Source organism: Ananas comosus, linkage group 21 (assembly GCF_001540865.1).
Source record: "Ananas comosus cultivar F153 linkage group 21, ASM154086v1, whole genome shotgun sequence".
Lineage (NCBI taxonomy): Eukaryota > Viridiplantae > Streptophyta > Magnoliopsida > Poales > Bromeliaceae > Ananas > Ananas comosus.
Window position 1 is genome coordinate 1,922,177 of NC_033641.1, and position 18,660 is coordinate 1,940,836.

General features: G+C 36.3%; 2 protein-coding genes and 1 long non-coding RNA gene across 3 annotated transcripts; 2 read left to right on the plus strand and 1 right to left on the minus strand.

Moving 5' to 3' along the window:
• Positions 3,477-6,128, plus strand: LOC109726411. The gene is made up of 2 exons (XR_002220513.1): positions 3,477-3,668; positions 5,889-6,128. It is a non-coding gene; the product is annotated as an uncharacterized LOC109726411 (long non-coding RNA).
• On the plus strand, positions 7,868-12,648 carry LOC109726410 (probable aldo-keto reductase 2). Its single transcript, XM_020255985.1, has 5 exons — positions 7,868-8,151; positions 9,462-9,662; positions 11,221-11,393; positions 11,493-11,595; positions 12,105-12,648. The coding sequence occupies exons 1-5, from the start codon at positions 7,918-7,920 to the stop codon at positions 12,435-12,437; spliced, it is 1,044 nt and encodes a 347-aa protein (XP_020111574.1). The 5' UTR covers positions 7,868-7,917; the 3' UTR covers positions 12,438-12,648.
• Positions 16,874-17,278, minus strand: LOC109726756 (small nuclear ribonucleoprotein-associated protein B-like). The gene has a single exon (XM_020256544.1). The coding sequence runs from the start codon at positions 17,276-17,278 to the stop codon at positions 16,874-16,876; it is 405 nt and encodes a 134-aa protein (XP_020112133.1).

Here is an 18,660-nt window from a genome sequence, read left to right on the forward strand (position 1 = left end):
AATGGGTACCCACCCGTTTTACCCGTAATTTTTTAGGTTGGAAAAGCCGGTACCCATACCCTCAAATTTGCGGGTAACCCGCAGGCACCCGTGGGTATGGGTCGAGATTGCGAGGTCTATACACAAGCCATTATATCTGGCAGCATCGCTAGCACAGATCTTGAAGAAATCCGGCGAGGATCGCTCTTGCGCCGGTTTAGATCCGATCTGTGGCGTCGCTCGGACTCCAGCGGCGGTGCAGATCCCCGGCACGGGTTGTGCTGCACCGGCGCAGATCCTATCCGATCTGTGCGGATCTGCGGTGGCGCTTGGACTCCCGGAGCGGCGCAGATCCCTGGCGTGGATCGTTCCTGCGCCAGTCTAGATCCGATCTGCGGCGGCGCTCGCACTCCCGCGGCATTTCAGATACCGAGTGCAGATCTTGCCTGCACCAGTGCAGATCCGATCTGCGGGAGCACTCGGACTCCCGCGGAGGCGCAGATCCCCGACGCGGATCTGCCTGTGCCGGCGCATATCCGATGTGCGGCGGCACTTGATCTCCCGTAGTGACGCACATCCGGCACGGTCGTGCCTGTACTGGTGCAGATCCGATCTGCGCCCCGCGGGAGCGGATTGGGTCCGGTCACACTCTCTCCTCGTCTCCTCTCTCCCTTCTCTGCCAACTCCACAGCGACGCAGATTAGCGCCGCAGATCCGACCCGGGGCCGCAGCAGATCAGATCTTCTCAGTTGATCCGCGCAACTGCGGAGTTTGTAGAAGAGGAAGAGAGAGAAGACGTTGAGACCTGATCCGCGCTCCGCGGTGGTGGATCAGGTCTGGTCGGCGCCGGTATATCTGGTGCAATTCCTTTCTCTCTACGTCTCCTCCCTCTTACTTCTCTATCTATATCGGGGCTATGTGAATCAGCGCTGCAGATCCAACCTGCGCCACAGCTTATCCGATCTGTGTCGCTGAGCCGCGCCAACGCAGATGAGATCTGTGCTGCTGATCCGCCATTGCCGAGTAAGTAGAGGAGGAGGAGAGAGGAGACGTGGAGAGAGGAATTGTGCCGAATCTTCACGAGTTTTGCGTATTATCCTGAATTGGAGATGGAGAGAGTATTAGTTGCGTATTATCCACTGCTTTTTTGCTTTTTTGTGTAGATCGCATGCATAGGTATCAAACGACATCCGAAAAAAGGATACGAAGTGAAGTTGAAGCACAATCTCTATGGCGATCTGAGTATTCAGTTCTTCAATGNGAGAGAGAGTTGAGTTAGAATACTTCTAAAAGCACCATGGGAGTGGTGCTTTTGAGTTTTTAACCTTTGGATGGAGAGATGTAGGGTTGGGATGATAGTGATAGGTGGTGGTAGGTGGAATAGTATTTAATTCAAGGGCTATTAGTAATCAAAGAGTAGATCCAAAGGCTAAAAACTTAGAAACACCAAGGGGTTAATGCTTCTAAAAGTATTCTAGCTCAATTCATATAGAGTTGAGCTAGAATACTTCTAAAAGCACCATGGGAGTGGTGCTTTTGAGTTTTTAGCCTTTGGATGGAGAGATGTAGGGTTGGGATGCTGGTGGTAGGTGATGATAGGTGGAATAGTATTTGATCCAAGGGCTATTAGTAATCAAGGAGTAGATCTAAGGGCTAAAAACTTAGAAGCACCAAGGGATTGGTGCTTCTAAAAGTATTCTATCTCAATTCAGAGTTGAGCTAGAATACTTCTAAAAGCACCATGGGAGTGGTGCTTTTGAGTTTTTAGCCTTTGGATGGAGAGATGTAGGGTTGGGATGATGGTGGTAGGTGGTGGTAAGTGAAATAGTATTTGATCCAAGGGTTATTAGTAATCAAGTAGTAGATCCAAGGGCTAAAACTTAGAAGCACCAAGGGGCAAAAGTATTCTAGCTCAAATATATATATATATATATATATAGAGTTGAGCTGGAATGCTATCAGTAGCAAACGGGCTCCGTTGCCACCCATTTGTTTTCGATGATGGAGCCCTCAAATCGATGATCGACACCGTTGAACATGATCTATATCACTTGAAGTATCTAGAAATTAAATTTCAAATATTTTCGATATCATTGACCTAATGATCAAAGGGTTTCAAAATTTGTAATTTTAATGGTCGATGTGAGGTGTTTTCTCGTTTAACGGTGTAAAACTATCCAAATCAATTGAATTTTGGTTAGAAAATTTTTTAAAGTATTTAGAACAAGATCTACACTCTCGATCTTGATTACAAAATTCCTATCATCACTTTTTAGAGGATATTCATTTTCAGCTGTTCATTTTTTAACGCCCACTTGATGAACGAGAGAACAATATCGAAAAACATGAAATTTGATTCTAGATACTTCAAGTGGTATAGATCATTTCAAGCGTACCGATCTGTCAATTTGGAGCTCCATCATCGAACAAATGTGGTTGCAACGGAGCCCGTTTCTACCGATAGTATTCCAGCTCACTCAACTATATATAATAATATATATATATATATATAATTATGTTGAGCATGAATACTTTTGCCCTTGTGCTTCTAAGTTTTATAGAGTCGGCTATGGTGCTTGTAAATTTTTTACCGTTAGATCTACATCTTGATCATTTTTACCGTAGATTATACTATTCAACACAACACCCACTCAACCCTAGGGTCTCCACATCATCCTAACCGCACATCCCTAATCCAAGAGCCGAAAATTTACAAGTATCAATGACTTGTACTTTTAAAAGTATAGGAGCTCATATATATATATATATATATATATATATATATATATATAATATATATATTATATAATAAGTTTTTGCTAGAAACTATCGGTAGTAAACGGCTCGGTTACTACCATTTGTCGATGATAAGCTTCCAAATTGATCGTTCGACACCTGTAAACATAATCTAACTGTAATATACGAAAAATTTTAGGTTGCGATGCTAACTTTGATTTGGAAGATTAAAGTGAAGTTTGAATTGGATGTGCATCATTCAAGAGTGTTTCTGGACGTGTGGGAATGATTTCTGAAGGTAATTAAGTATTCGGGCACAAATCGGGCGCGAAATGAACTTGAAAGGAGATTTTCGGATTATGACGTTAACTTTGACCTACGCGATCAAAGTGAGGTATGAATGTTAATTGTACTATCTCCGAATTATTTTGGAAGTGCGAGGATAGTTAATGGTAAATTCGGAGATGCTTGGATGTAATATGTTGGATTTTTGGTTACGTTGCTAATCTTGATCAAATTGATCAAGATAATGCCAAAATGAAGTTAGCTTACTTCCGAGCTTAATTAGTAGCTTCGGCATAGTGTTTAGTATGTTTTGGAAGTGTTTGAAGGGACTCGGAGTGAGCTAGACGTGCAAAAGGGGCTGAAAAACTGCTGTTGCCAACTGCTGTTAGTGCAGGGACTGAATTGTAAACCTGCAGGGATGCAATACACTTTGAGTCTTTTGAGGGGTTAAAGTGCAGTTTTTTGAGCTTATCTTATTCCCAGCCACTCCCCACAGCTGCCCACGTACCAGACATCTCCTCCCACAGCCTCCTTCTCACATCTTTCCTTCTCTTTCTCTCTCTATGTGGGTGGAGTTCGGTTGAAGGAGAGAGTTGGCAGATTTAATATTTTGGGGCTGTGAGGTGTGTCCGAGCAGGAAATCAGCAGAGGAGAGGTTGGAATTTGAGGTAAGAGATTAGTTCTCAGTTAAGAATTAGATTAGTTAATCTAATAGAGATTTTCTAAGTAATTAAAGTTGGTATTATGATGTAGAACATTTAGCAACTATACAAAGGAAAGAGAGCTTAATGGAATTGGGTTTCTTGGTGTCTTGAGCTGAGGAGGAAGCAGAGCAGGGAATTAGCTGAGGAAGGGTTAAAATCTGAGTGGCTGTGAAGGAAAATTAAAATGCTGAAATTGGGGTTGAGCTGAAAAAAGAGAGAAATTGTGAAGTTGCTGATGTTCTGGGCGCCCGAATTGAAAGGGGACCCAGTAGAGCAGATTTCAGCATTTGAATTCTTGCTGTTGGAGCTGAGAACCAGTTGATTCAGCATTAAATTGACGTGAAAAAAATGATTATGTATGATTAGAATTCAGTTAATGGTGGCTGAGGGAAGCTAGTTTAAAGTTCTATGGATACTTAAGCTAGTGGCAACCCAAAAAGAAAATTGCATTACAAGCCTTATAGAACTTGTATGTTATGTATGTATATATGTGTATACATATGAATGGTTAGCCGGAATGAAACCTGGGTTAAGTTAGATTAATTTCTGAACAAGAATGAAAATCTGAGATGGATTAATCCTAAACCTGGTTAGAATGATGTCCCTCACTGTGTAGAAGCAGTGAACAAGGGATTTTTAAAGTGCTAAGACCATAAGTGCCTTGAACCTCGTAGAAATTAGCTCTATGCTATATATATGCATGTATGTATATATATATATTATGAGTAGTTGTTGGGGATAAAATTTGAGATGGAGTGACTTTAATATCTGATTGAGAATGATGGATCAATTAGCTTCTAAAGGTTGAAGTGGTCAGGGGTAAACCTATAAAAGCTATAGATGGACCTATAAAAACTATAGGTTATATAGTGACATGTGAGCTATGGCTTGGATTAAAATGGAACTTATGGTAGGGAATATGACCTTATAACGATTAGGGTTCATGTTTACTACCCTAAAGGGGGTTAGTTATGAGTTACTCTAGTTTCCTAAACCCTAAACTGCCTAGAGAATTTCATAGAAAGATATATGTATGTATATATTAGCATTGTGTATACAAGTTGGGGGGGGGGGGGGGGGGTGCAAATGTAAAGTTTGTAAAGATGCACATATGACTTAAGTTTAATCCCTTTTATTCCTCTATGAAGGAAAAGTGGACGCGCTCGGAAGTTCAAATTGATGTTCTGACGGATCTACGACGAGCTAATTAAGAAACGTTTCATTCTAGCTTTATTGTATCGAGTCGCGAGAGCTAGGTGCTTATACATTCAAAGACGTGGGTTTTAGCATTTCGGCATCCCTGCAGGGTGGTGCTTTCCGAAGTCATCGAATGACCTATTATATTTATGTCACTTTTCTTGAACCCACATATATTGTATATGTTTAGTAGTATTCATACATTATAGGGTTGAGCTTAATATGTGGTTAATTATGACATGTGGTCTAATTGTATGCTTGGAAGCACAATTACTTGTGAACAGTGAATAGTAAATATAGAACCCTATAGATGCATGAACTTGTGTTGGACTATAAGATAGTTGACAAAGTGGCATTGTGAATAGAAAGCATGAGTGACACCCAGTGTTGTGAATGTTAAATGAAGTCAATGAGCTTGTATAATCCGTGGCATTAGAACTAGATGAACTGATTAGCATCTAAAGTTGGACATGTAAATCTAGTATAAAGAGCTAGTTAAAGTGTGGCATTGTTAGTATATCCTCTAAGTGAGGATTGAATCATACTCACATAGTCTGTTTTGAGCTTGGCGGTGGTCGCTCCGTCCAAGCAGTGCACTCCGGAGTTGTCACATGATGGGCTAACGTACTTGCCCAAGGACTAACGTGCTTGCCCAAGGACTAACGTACTTGTCCAGTAGACGGTCCCTCGGGTGGTTCGAGTCCCCCGATTTAGAGGGATTTTGGGTTGTGAGTCTGGGGTTAACAAGTGTTAACCAGTTTGATTGGGTAATGATTATTAGTAGTATGCATGCATGAATTCCATATGTGATATACTGTCTCTTTCAGCTTTATACAGGTATTGTAGTAGTTACATGTCATAGCTGGTTAGTATCTACTTTCTTTTCTTGCCTACATATGCCCGAATAAACCTAGTGGGTGAGTCGGCGAGGTTGGCAGCCGAACCCACTGGGAACTTTCAGTAGTTCTCACTCCACTAACCATGCAGGTTCTAGTCCGTGCGGGGTGGTCGAGGATCGTGACAGGGACAGCTCGCAATAGATAGCGACATCCATTAAGTATAGTTATATCTTGTACATTTCATCTGTTTATAGTTGATGAAAGGAAATGTAAATTATTCATTTGAGAGATGACAATGCAAATGTTAAAGAATGTGTATAACAAATGATAAACTTTGTATTTGATTTAAAGTAATCAAGGCACAATATGTGAATGGTTTAGTTAGTTACTTTCACTAGTTGGGGTTGCTTACCTTCGTGTAAGCCATATATATTAAAAATTTTTCTGGGTATTTCATTATACATGTTTAATTGTTGTTCCTGAGCCTTAAGCGAACAGAGGAGGTTCTGTTCGTTTGGAGTCTGTGTGTGGGCCCGACCCGACCAAATTGGCGGTCTCGGGACGTGACATAAACTATTTAAACTATCTGGAAATCAAATTTCACACATTTTCGATACTGTTCTCTTGTCCATCAAGTGAATAGAAAAATGGATGGCTGGAAATGAATATCCTTCAAAAAGTGATGATACAATTTTTATATTTGAGATCTTGAGTCTAGATCTTATTTTAAATAGTTTAAAGAATTTTTTAACAAAAATTTAGTTGATTTGAACTCTTCTATACTGTTAAACGAGCAAACGCACCATATCGGCCATTAAAATTATAGATTTTGTAACTCTTTGATCGTTCAGTTAGTGATGCCAAAAATCATGAAATTTGATTTCTAGATAATTTAAATGGTCTAGATCATGTTCAACGGTGTCGATCGTCGATTTGGAAGCTCTATCATAAAAACAAATCGGTAGTAAACCGAGCAATGTACTACCGATAGTAGCCCAGTTAAACTCTATATATCTATACTATATATAAAAGTACGTATTTCAAATTTGGGTCTGTCGACAGATCCATTTTCTGGCAGGAAAAAAATATTAATTCCTCTTTTCTTACGTAAAATAAAATAAATAACGTAATAAAACAAACTTTTAATTTCTATTTATTTCTAAAGTAGAAAAAAATATACTTATCCAAATTTTTGCCAGCTAAAAGATATCTACTGTGAATATATATTTTAATTAAAAATTTATTTAATTTTTTATCTCTAAAATAGAAAAAAAAAATTATGCTTATCCAAATTTTTGTCATAATATCTACTGTAAATCTATATTTCAATTCAAAATTTAAAATTTTGGGACTATCAATAGATTACAATAGAAATAATTTGAAAGATAGATTTGTTGATAAATTTGTAAATCATATTTTTGAATAAATATAATGTACAAATTTATGATCAATTTGTAAAAAATTATCTCAAATAAGAACGAACGATTATGATCAATTTGTTAAAAAAAAAATATTTATACCTATCTATAACTTCAATTCTACGAACGGTTATAATCAATTGGTTAAAAATATTAAAAATAAAAATAAATTGGTACATTCAATCGGTTAAAAAGTAGCACTTAATCTATTTATTTTACATTAAAATTTAAATTTGAGTTTAAATTGTAAATTAAATTAAATTTTTAATTTTTGATATCAAATCTATACATTTATTTTATATTAAAATTTAAATTTGATATTGTAAATATTTTCTAATAAAATATAACATATAAATTTAGAAAATATTTTATTCTAAATTTTTGAATAAATATGATTTACAAATGTTTATAAATTTAAACTAAATTAAAATAATTATTACGTGCAGTTGTACGTACGTTCAACTAGTATATATATATATATAAAATCTGACTGGGATACAATCGATAGCATTAAGCATTTGGTGCTATCAAATTTTCTGCCATTAGATTTAATCCTTTAACCATTTTTATCCATTAGATTATATTATTAAACTAATAACTTACTCAACCTTATTGGGACCACACCATTCTAATGGAAGATATATATACAACCAAGCAGGCACCCCCACTCTCACAACACCCTACCTAAATTAAAAAAAAAAAAAAAAAAAAAAAAAAAAAAAAAAAAAAAAAAAAACCAAGCTAAAGAGAAGTAGATCCATGGCGGCGGAGAGCTCGGCTGGAGCGGCGGTGCGGCGGATGCGGCTGGGGTCGCAGGGGCTGGAGGTGTCGGCGCAGGGGCTGGGTTGCATGGGCATGTCGGCGTTCTACGGGCCGCCCAAGCCGGAGGCCGACATGGTCGCCCTCATTCGCCACGCCGTCCGCTCCGGCGTCACCTTCCTCGACACCTCCGACGTCTACGGCCCCTTCACCAACGAGATCCTCCTCGGCAAGGTCCACATAAAATAATAACTCTTCTTCTTCTTCTTCTTTATCTTTATCTTTCCCCATATCTACTCCAGTTAGTTCCTTCTTGTTTGGGGTTCAAGAATGGTAGAGGAGGCGAGGCCCCTTTACTATAGACCATTTCAAATTATTATATTTTATTTAGGGTATCTATCATATTTCAAAAAGTTTCGCATTTACTTTCTGTGACTTAATTCCTATTTTACCAAAAAAATGCTTCTATGTTAAATAGGATGGTAAAATAAAATTTTAGTTTATAACTATAGAATAGTAAAATGAAAAATGCGCTAAACTACTGGAAGGTAAAATTGTGCAAACTCGTTGGCTCAAATGAGCCAGCATTCTGTCCTATGGCAGGAGGCCAAGTGGGCCGAATTACGTTCGATTTATTTGGGTTGAGTTATGTTCGAAATGGTGTAAGGCTGGATGGGCCGAGCCATAAACGAGACTCGTGGGCGCTGTATCTGTACGCTTTAAGTGAAGCTTTTGAGATTAATGGTTAGCGCCAACGATCCGACACAACTTTTGCACCGTAAGATGGTAAAGTGAAAGTGAGCTAAACCGAGTTCATGGGATGACAAAGTAAAAATTAGCTAAACCACGAGGCAATGTGAAGTTCACTGTTTGTTTTTTTGTTTTTTCTCTCTCTGTATAGTCTAGGTAGTTCTTGTTTGGAGTTCAAGAATGGTAAAAGCAAAATGCATGGAGGAGTGGCCCCTCAACTATAGGCCATTTCTGATTTTTTTTTTTTTATTTTGTTTTATTTCTGATATGAGTTATTTTAGTCAATTAACTTGGAGACTATATGGAATTTATTATTCCATCTAGTTTAATAAAGTGATTTTAATTTTTTTTTTTTTTTGAAGTAGATAAAATTGAAACAATTGACGGCTGGTAGCTAGCATAGCCATTAAATTTAACAAAACTTTTAACTTAGCTTACTTGAAAAAAAACTTAATTAAAAAGATGGGAAGTTATTAAGAAGCCAAAAAAAAAAAGAAAGTAAATTGAGGGGATCTATTTTAATGGAGATTTTTATTGAATATATTGATGATTTTATCAAATTTAATAGTTTTAGTTATATTTTTAGCAAGTAAATTTGAGATAATCTAACAAGATAATAATATAAATTAATCAGGTTAACTTAAAAAGTGTCAATCAAATTTTTGAGGGGGCCTATTTCAAAATAGCCTTTAGTTGTTGAGGGAGTCCCAGTACATTTTTACCTTCCTCAAGGAAAAATTGGAATTGGGCTTATTTTCTGATGCATATCAAGTGTTTGATGAAATGCTTCACAGGCTCTGGAAGACGGAATGAGGCAGAAGGTGGAGCTGGCCACCAAGTTCGGGATCCGATACAGCAACGGGGTGAGGGATATCTGCGGTGATCCTGCGTACGTGCGGGCCGCATGCGATGCGAGCTTGCAGCGGCTCGGCGTCGACTGCATCGACCTCTACTATCAGCATCGGGTCGACACTCGCGTGCCCATCGAGGTCACGGTGAGTTTACAAAACATTAGAAATGCTACAAAGATGCATGTTCGTACTATACATATTTTCTTGGCTTGGAGTATAATATTTGGGAAGGTTGTTGGGTGGAGTATTTTGGGTGTTAGGTGAGAAATCCACAGGTAGTAGAACATGTTTATGGAAGTGGGATCCATGTTTCTGATTGGTATCATTCCAAATATATAGATAGATGCTTTGTGTGCTTTTATATGTATGTCATGCAATTTTCTTGAGGTTCGCGGGGAGCTTGCGACTTACTAAACTTTTTTGGGAAATTTCTATGTAGGTCTTTGACTTTTAAGCCAATTTAGAAAATGTTCCAAACTTTTCATCTTTTTTATATTAATACTTTTTAAAGTTTTTCTTCCGAAAAAAATCCCTGCTGAGCATTTTTTCAGTAGAATTTAAGGTTTTCTGCTAGTTTTCTTATCTTTTATTATAGTCTTACCTTTTGAATTTTTGATGTGTAATGATGTTTACGAAGCTAAATCTAGGAACAAAAGGGGTTAGATGTATGTACAAGTGTTAATAATATATTCCTAGACTAAAAAAGAATGTTTGGTAGATTTTTATGAAAGAAAAAACTAGAAACTTAGAAATTTATTCAAAAAGATGAAAAAGTTAAAAGAACTTCAAAATTATTTGAAAATTGAATAATTAGTTTTTAAACTAAATTATTTATAAACTAAATAATTTATAGTTGAATTTGTGATGGATTATTTCCAAGTAATGGCCCACAACAGTAGAAGCTTTTTAGTTAGGGTAGATCTTGCTAACGACGGTATTTGAAATTATCTTTACTAAATGAACTTTTAAATTACCCTATTAATTCTTAGAACACCCTATACTATCAAGCTCATTGTGAATGGTAATATTTTAGTGGAAACAACATCTGAGCAAGATATCAAATACACAGTTATGCAAACAACACAAATCTCAATCATGACTCTACACACCTTATCTTAATATTGTTCTTCAATCTCTTTTAGGTTTTGTGATCATTTTTGTGTTAAGGGTTAATTTCATACGAGTCCCTGCAAATATAGTGAATTGCAAGTATATTCCTACAAAATTCAACTTTTATATATTGTTTCTGTAAAAGTTCTAATATTTTCAAATATATCCCTGCCGTTAGAATTCGGTAGAAAGATTTAGTTAATCATATGTTAAATACTTAACCCTGATTAGTTTATGATATAACTTAGACATTTTTACCCTCTTATATTATACTATTGTGGATTTTAGAGGGATATATTTGTGATGACAAAATTGACATTTCACTTATTTGGTGTTTAAATATAAACAGTTCTCCAACGGTAACAACCAGAGGGACATACTTGAAAATATTAGAACTTTTGCATAGATAACATATGAAAGTTGAACTTTATAGGGATATATTTGTAATTCACTATATTTGCAGGGACCTGTATGAAATTAACCCTTGTTTTAAAGTTCTTTGATGTAATGATGCTGGTTAAATATTTGGCCTTCGGCCTATTTCCTTAACTATGCCTATACTGAAAAAACACATACTTTTTCCTACCACTAGATGGGGGAACTAAAGAAGCTAGTTGAAGAAGGGAAAATAAAATACATCGGACTCTCTGAGGCGTCTGCATCAACTATCAGGAGGGCACATGCAGTCCACCCAATAACCGCTGTTCAGTTGGAGTGGTCGCTATGGACGAGAGATGCGGAAGAAGATATAATTCCTACTTGCAGGTGCGCTTTATATTAATTTGTGAGCTTATTTCTCATAAATAACATTCGAGACAAGATATGCTAGTTTTGTAACTGTTACCGTATTTTCGAGATTTCCAGAGAGCTTGGAATTGGAATTGTTGCATACAGTCCACTTGGTAGGGGGTTCTTTTCCAGTGGGCCTAAGATACTCGAAAGTCTGTCAGAGCGGGATTTTCGTAAGGTATATATTTTCTCACACAAGTTGGAGCATAGAGATATTTTGTTGTAATTAAGCTTATTCATAGGCTACTAACTAGTGTAGTATATATATTCCATAGAAATAAGTAATTGGTGATGGGCATATATAATATTTGTTCACAAGATTTTACCAATATTTGCTTTCTTAATTTTTTTCTGCTTCCACTAACTTCCATCGTATAACTCTTTTCTCGATTTTCGACCCATGAATTGCTAATTAAATAATCATGAAATGCCTTTATGTGAGATCTCAAGTAGCCCTATACATAAGATATAAGAGAGCTAAAAACTCTTAACCCGGCTTAAACATTTTGGATGGTAATTAGGCCAAAGAGGTTAAGAAAGTTAAGCGTATTAGGACGGGAGTAGTCCTAAGAATGAGTGACCTTCTGGGAAGTCGGGGTGTCACACTTTAAGTTCTTGTTTCTCAAATGGTACATTTTATTAGACTGTGTCCATCTGTTAGTAAAAAGTGCAGAGTGCTTATTGCAGACTAATCCAAGATTTCAACCTGAGAATCTTGAAACCAACGCTCTCATATTCGAGCGTGTGAACGAGATGGCTGCGAGGAAAGGATGCACCCCGTCGCAGCTGGCGCTCGCCTGGGTTCACCATCAGGGGAGCGACGTATGCCCTATACCGGGCACCACCAAGATCGAGAACTTCAACCAGAACGTTGGAGCTCTATCGGTGAAACTCACGCCGCAGGAAATGGCCGAACTTGAATCGTATGCCGCGGCTGTGAAGGGCGATAGATATCCTAGTGGAATGAGTACATGGAGGAACTCAGAGACTCCTCATCTATCTTCGTGGAAAGGTGAGTGATTATCTCTGCAGATTTGTAAGTTGGCAAATCGTTTGGCTTTCCAATTTGTGTGAACTGCTTGTTGCAACTGCACCTGTTGTGCTATTAAATATAAATATATCTCAAACTCGAATACTGTGTATGGAATACTAATATGTGATTGCTTGGTGAATCTTGTGTTTAGACCAAGTTTTCATCATTGAGAATAAGAATAAGAGAAGTTTTGTTGCATTTCTTGCTTGGAAAAAGTTAGAATAAAACAGATTCATACTTGACTTCTGGTTGCGTTAATCAAGCCGAAGTTTTTGCCCAGTTTTGATTTCTTGTTTGCTGAGGCTATTCCAATTTTTTGTTATTTTCTTGGTAGTTGTTGAATTGTAGCAGAACTAGTGTAGTAACCCGCGCGTTGCGGCGGATAGATACTATTAAAATAAATTTAATATCTAACTAATATATCAGAAGTTTGCTATTATTTTAAAAATAAAAAATAGTGTAAACATATTAGTTTCTTGCAAAAGTATATTAATTTGCTGAAGCTGATTAGTAACAAAATGTTCATAGAAAAATAATAAGTATGCAACCTATTGAGCCGAAAAGCAACATACTATTTGGGAGAGATTTAGATAAAAAATTTAATAAAAATTAACATTTTATAAATCAAATCAAAACAATCAAAGGGTTAAAACTTTTTTGTATAAGTTATATATTTATCCCTTCATTTTCTATATAAGCTATGATACCCCTTCAAAAAAATGAAGATCTTTTTAGATCATATATCAATCTAATTTTGTAAACATTCTTATATTAGTTAATAAAAATAGTCATGGAAGCGGAAAAAAAGTAAGCATATGAAAAATTATATAATAAATATTTAAGAAACAAAAAGATATACAACCTAACACAATCTAATACAGTAAATATAATATAGAATTTTATTTTCGAAAAAAAATATAAAGAACAAAGAATAAAAAAAGAAAAAATAATAAAATTTTAACACAACAAACACATCAATTTGAATACCATGCAACTAAAAAGAACTTGAAAAAACTAAATAAAGCTACCTAAGAAATTTCAACACTACAACATAAAGAATATGTAAATCTTTTAAAATAACTCCTGAAATTTGGAGGAAGTCTCGATTTGATGAAGATGGTAGAGCCAAGCTCGGCAAAGCAGCGTGCAAACTTATATTCCATCCACAGAACGTGCTCGATCTTGACCTCAGAGCTCATGGAGGAGGAAGAGAAAGTAGAGAAGGAGAGAAGGAGGCTATTCGTGGGATTCTATGATTTATGGTTTTAGATTAGGGTTAAGATGGGGGGACCATTAATTAAATGTTATGTGTGGAGGAAAGGCAAAGGGTTGGGTTAAGGTGAGTGGACCATTAATTAAACATTATGTACGGAGGAAAAGCGAAGGGTTAGGTTAAGGTGGGTGAACTATTAATTAGAAGGGTTGGTTTCGCAATATGAAGCCTAAAAGTGAAGGAAACACAGCCACGTGGTATTTTTTTTTTTGGGAATTAATGTATAGGTATAGATATAGATATGAAATTGGAAAGCTATAACCATATGATAATTGTATATCTTTTGTACTAACATAGAGCTCAAGTTCCCCACCCTTGGACTGTTAGAGAAAAACTCAAAATTTGAACATCAAATTTATTTTATTTAATATTATTTATTTTTATTAATTATTAATTATATTATTTATTTATTTTATTTATTTATTTATTACTTTTCTTGGTGCGAAAGAAAACACCTAATAGGATTTTCTTCTGTTCCGTTTTTTATGCCAAACGGGAGGGAACATGGGTTCTATTTCTTTCGCCTAACGGGAAAGAACGTAGTTTGACTCCCTCTTCCCTTTATATGCTACTCTTCTTTCCTTACAAATACAGAAGAAAGATATTAAGATAAAAAGATAATCATCATTTCTTCATTTTTTTTTTTACTATTTTTTATGTTTCTCTTATTTATTTGGTGTTGAAGAATTCTCTGTTAACCTCCGCCACGATCTATAGACTATCTTGAATTGGCTATCCAATCTTTCAGAGTTTTGATTTTATTATCTAATCTTTCAATTTATTTGATTTGAATCAATTAACGGCACTTTAACTTTAAAATTTTTGAATACATTATTTATCTTCACGGATTTAGTATTATGCTTTATATAATTTTCATAATTATAAATTTATTAAAATAAGTAATTAGCTTAAATTTTGAAGTCAAAGTGTACTTGACTGATTCAAATTTAATAAATGAAAGGATTGGGTAGTAAAAACAAAATTTTGAAAACATTTTGAAAGGTTGGTAGGCGATTCAAAATGGTCGATAGTTCAGGTAAGTTTCGTACGAGTTTACCGATAAATTATAGTGTAACCTTAAAATATATATAGTTGGGTATAATTAACCCAAAAATTAGAAGATGAGTTGTACGAATTACACTAGTTCTATTAAGATATGATTTTTACGGTCTCACCTGGCACAAGTTCAAGAAAACCTTAAGCAAATTCACGCCATAGTAAGATAAGCAGAAAATAAAATCTGTTAAAAGCTTAATTTGGAAAGAAAATCGATTGTATAGTGTGTTATTTTACAGAGTTCATCCAATCACTCTAAATCGAGACTATCAAACCAATTGCTTCATTTCATTGATTTAAAGATTATCCATTTGAAAAGAAGAAAAAAAAAAGAAGAAAATAAACTGAAGCATTAGTTTGATGAACAGCATCAAACCCCTCCTCGTTCAATCTTTTTCTACGAGGAGCTCTTTATATATTTTTTTGGTTTCATTGGGGTGCGTCTACGTACACACATGGACTAATTTGGCTCAGTTGAAAGACCCACAATAATAAAATAATAGTTAAGGGACCTACGTGATGCTACGGGTAGTTATTTTAAAATTTAATTTTTAAAATTATTTACAAAAATCAATTTTAGAATAATTATGGAATGTTACAAACAAGTTACGGAACAATTTTAAATAAATGCAGCTATTTCCCCTAATATAGAAAATATAAGAAACTCTCTCAATAATAAGCTATTTTGAAATAATTATTTAACTTTATTAAATATTTTCTCATCTTGTTCTCTTTTGTTTGTTTTAATATAACTAATTTTGTAAAGTTATTTATGATATTTCTAATCATTTGACGGTTGCAAATGAAATTATTCATACTAATTATTCCAAATACGGCCACCTGTTTAAGGGGTAAATGGTGCAATCAGCACATCCAAACAGATTCATATACTTGACTGTAAGGACTGAGATTTTTGACAGTGCAACTAAACTCTCTGTTGATGATGTTTATGTGTGTAATTTAATTACATAAGCACTCGTCAAGTTTCAGGAGAAACTGAGCTAAAATGGAGAAGATACGCGATTTTTAGTTTTCACTTAAGTGAATAGTAACTCCGGTTTTCCGGAGAAGCCACGGAGTAGAGTTGGCTTCTGGTGCGTATCGGACTCCGTTCATATCAGTCCAATAACTCGTTTCGACCGGTTCAGCTATTCTGGAACCAATGGCACTGACGGATTTTAGNCTCCGCCCTCGGCTCGCGTCGGCGCCAGCGCCAGCCCACGCCCACCAGCGCCCGCTCGCACCCCGCGCCCTCGCCCGCGCCTCTGCCCTCGGCTCGCGTCCGTGCCAGCGCCAGCGCGTGCAATTATTGAGGAATAATATATCTTTATAGAATCTTTGAAATTAAGTTTTATTTTAGATTTACTTCACACTTTAAATTAATTCTTTAGCAAATCAGACCATAATTGTAAGAATTTTTGTAATAAAGCTCTTGTCACGCTTTGTGTCCAGCCAAATTGTGAGATCCCATATGGTCTTATATGTAACATATAATAATGCTAAAATTTTTAACCCAGCTATAATATTTTGGGTGGTATCTAGCCCCAAGAGGTTAAGAGAAAGTTAATAGAGTTAAGCGTGTTAGGACTCGAGTAGTCCTAGGATGGGTGACCAATGGAAAGTGGGCCGTCACATTTGGTATCAGAGTCAATTATCAGTCGGAAGTGTGAGATGAGTCTCGACTGAACCAGGTTATACCGTGAGGAAACTGTTATAAAATGAGTCTCACGTCGCCTAGTAATTGCAAGTTTGAGCCTGATGAAGACATTAGGGTGAAGACATTAGGGTTTAAAGGGTTGGAAGAATATAAGACTCTAAATAGTTCTATATATAAGATATAATAGGGCTAAAACTCTTAATCCGGTTATAACATTTTGGCTCAGTCACGTGTAATAGTCTCGCCGAACAAAACGAAACCATCCACCAACCTGTGTAATACATATATAATATCAGTATAATAAAATATCAGAGTAATTAATCTCTAAATTAAAATTAATACGATTACAACTCTCGAGTTTATAACCATAGTTATCCAAATATTACATGGCTCATATTTATACAAAAAAGTACCCGCTAGACCAACTAATGAATGATCTAGCTAACATGCGTTGGCTTTGCCGCGATCCCAAGCCTTACCAGCAGTAGGGCTGTAAACGAGACGAGCTCGAGCGAGCTGGAGCCAGCTCGAGCTCGGCTCGTCGTCTTCAAGGCCGGCTCGTGTTCGGCTCGAGCTCGTGACGAGCTCAAAAACTCTGGCTCGTGATCGGCTCGAAACTTAATCGAGCCGGCTCGTATTCGGCGCGTTAGCTCCTCACGCTCCTTGCCGGCCTTCTTCAAGCCCTTCACGAGGGGCAGCCTCCAGAACTCCTCGCAGTCGTCGAGCACGAGGTTCATGTGCCGGTGGAAGGCCATGGACTTGCCCACTAGCTGTCGCCCGTCCTGGATCGTCACGCGCATGCGGTAGTTGATGAATTGCAGCATCTTCGACCCCTTCGACATCGACATGGTCGCCGCGCTTGCTACAATTTCCCTCCCTCTCCGGACACAGGGGGCTTAGGGTTAGGGTTGTGGCCTTGTGGGTTAGGGTTGTGAGAGACATAGAGATAGAGAAAGAGGGAGGCGGTTGTGTGTGCGGTGCTTGTGCGAACCTAAGAGAGAGAGAGAAAGAGAGAGAGAAAGAGAGAGAGAGGTGGGCGTGTCATGTGTGTGTGCGACTGTGTGAAAATGATAGGAAAAATGCTAATTAGGGTTAGAACTTAGGAATAGAAAGAGTACTTATTTCATGGGCCTATGGGCCATGAGTGAAAATAAAAAATTCTAAATATAAATGGGCCTATGGGCCTCTTTTATAAATAAGCTAAAATATTTTAAAAAGTTGGGCTAAAAATTTNGTTTCTCTTATTTATTTGGTGTTGAAGAATTCTCTGTTAACCTCCGCCACGATCTATAGACTATCTTGAATTGGCTATCCAATCTTTCAGAGTTTTGATTTTATTATCTAATCTTTCAATTTATTTGATTTGAATCAATTAACGGCACTTTAACTTTAAAATTTTTGAATACATTATTTATCTTCACGGATTTAGTATTATGCTTTATATAATTTTCATAATTATAAATTTATTAAAATAAGTAATTAGCTTAAATTTTGAAGTCAAAGTGTACTTGACTGATTCAAATTTAATAAATGAAAGGATTGGGTAGTAAAAACAAAATTTTGAAAAAATTTTGAAAGGTTGGTAGGCGATTCAAAATGGTCGATAGTTCAGGTAAGTTTCGTAGAAGATGAGTTGTACGAATTGCACTAGTTCGATTAAGATATGATTTTTACGGTCTCACCTGGCACAAGTTCAAGAAAACCTTAAGCAAATTCAAGCCATAGTAAGATAAGCGGAAAATAAAATCTGTTAAAAGCTTAATTTGGAAAGAAAATCGATTGTATAGTGTGTTATTTTATAGAGTTCATCCAATCACTCTAAATTGAGACTATCAAACCAATTGCTTCATTTCAAAAAAAAAAGATTATCCATTTGAAAAGCACAAAAAAAAAGAGGAAGAAAATAAACTGAAGCATTAGTTTGATGAACAGCATCAAACCCCTCCTCGTTCAATCTTATTCTACGAGGAGCTCTTTATATATTTTTTTGGTTTCATTGGGGTGCGTTTACGTACACACATGGACTAATTTGGCTAAGTTGAAAGACCCACAATAATAAAATACTAGTTAAGGGAATCGCGATACTGTGGGTAGTTATTTTAAAATTTAATATTTAAAATTATTTACAAAAATCAATTTTAGAATAATTATGGAATGTTACAAACAAGTTACGGAACAATTTTAAATAAATGCAGCTATTTCCCCTAATATAGAAAATATAAGG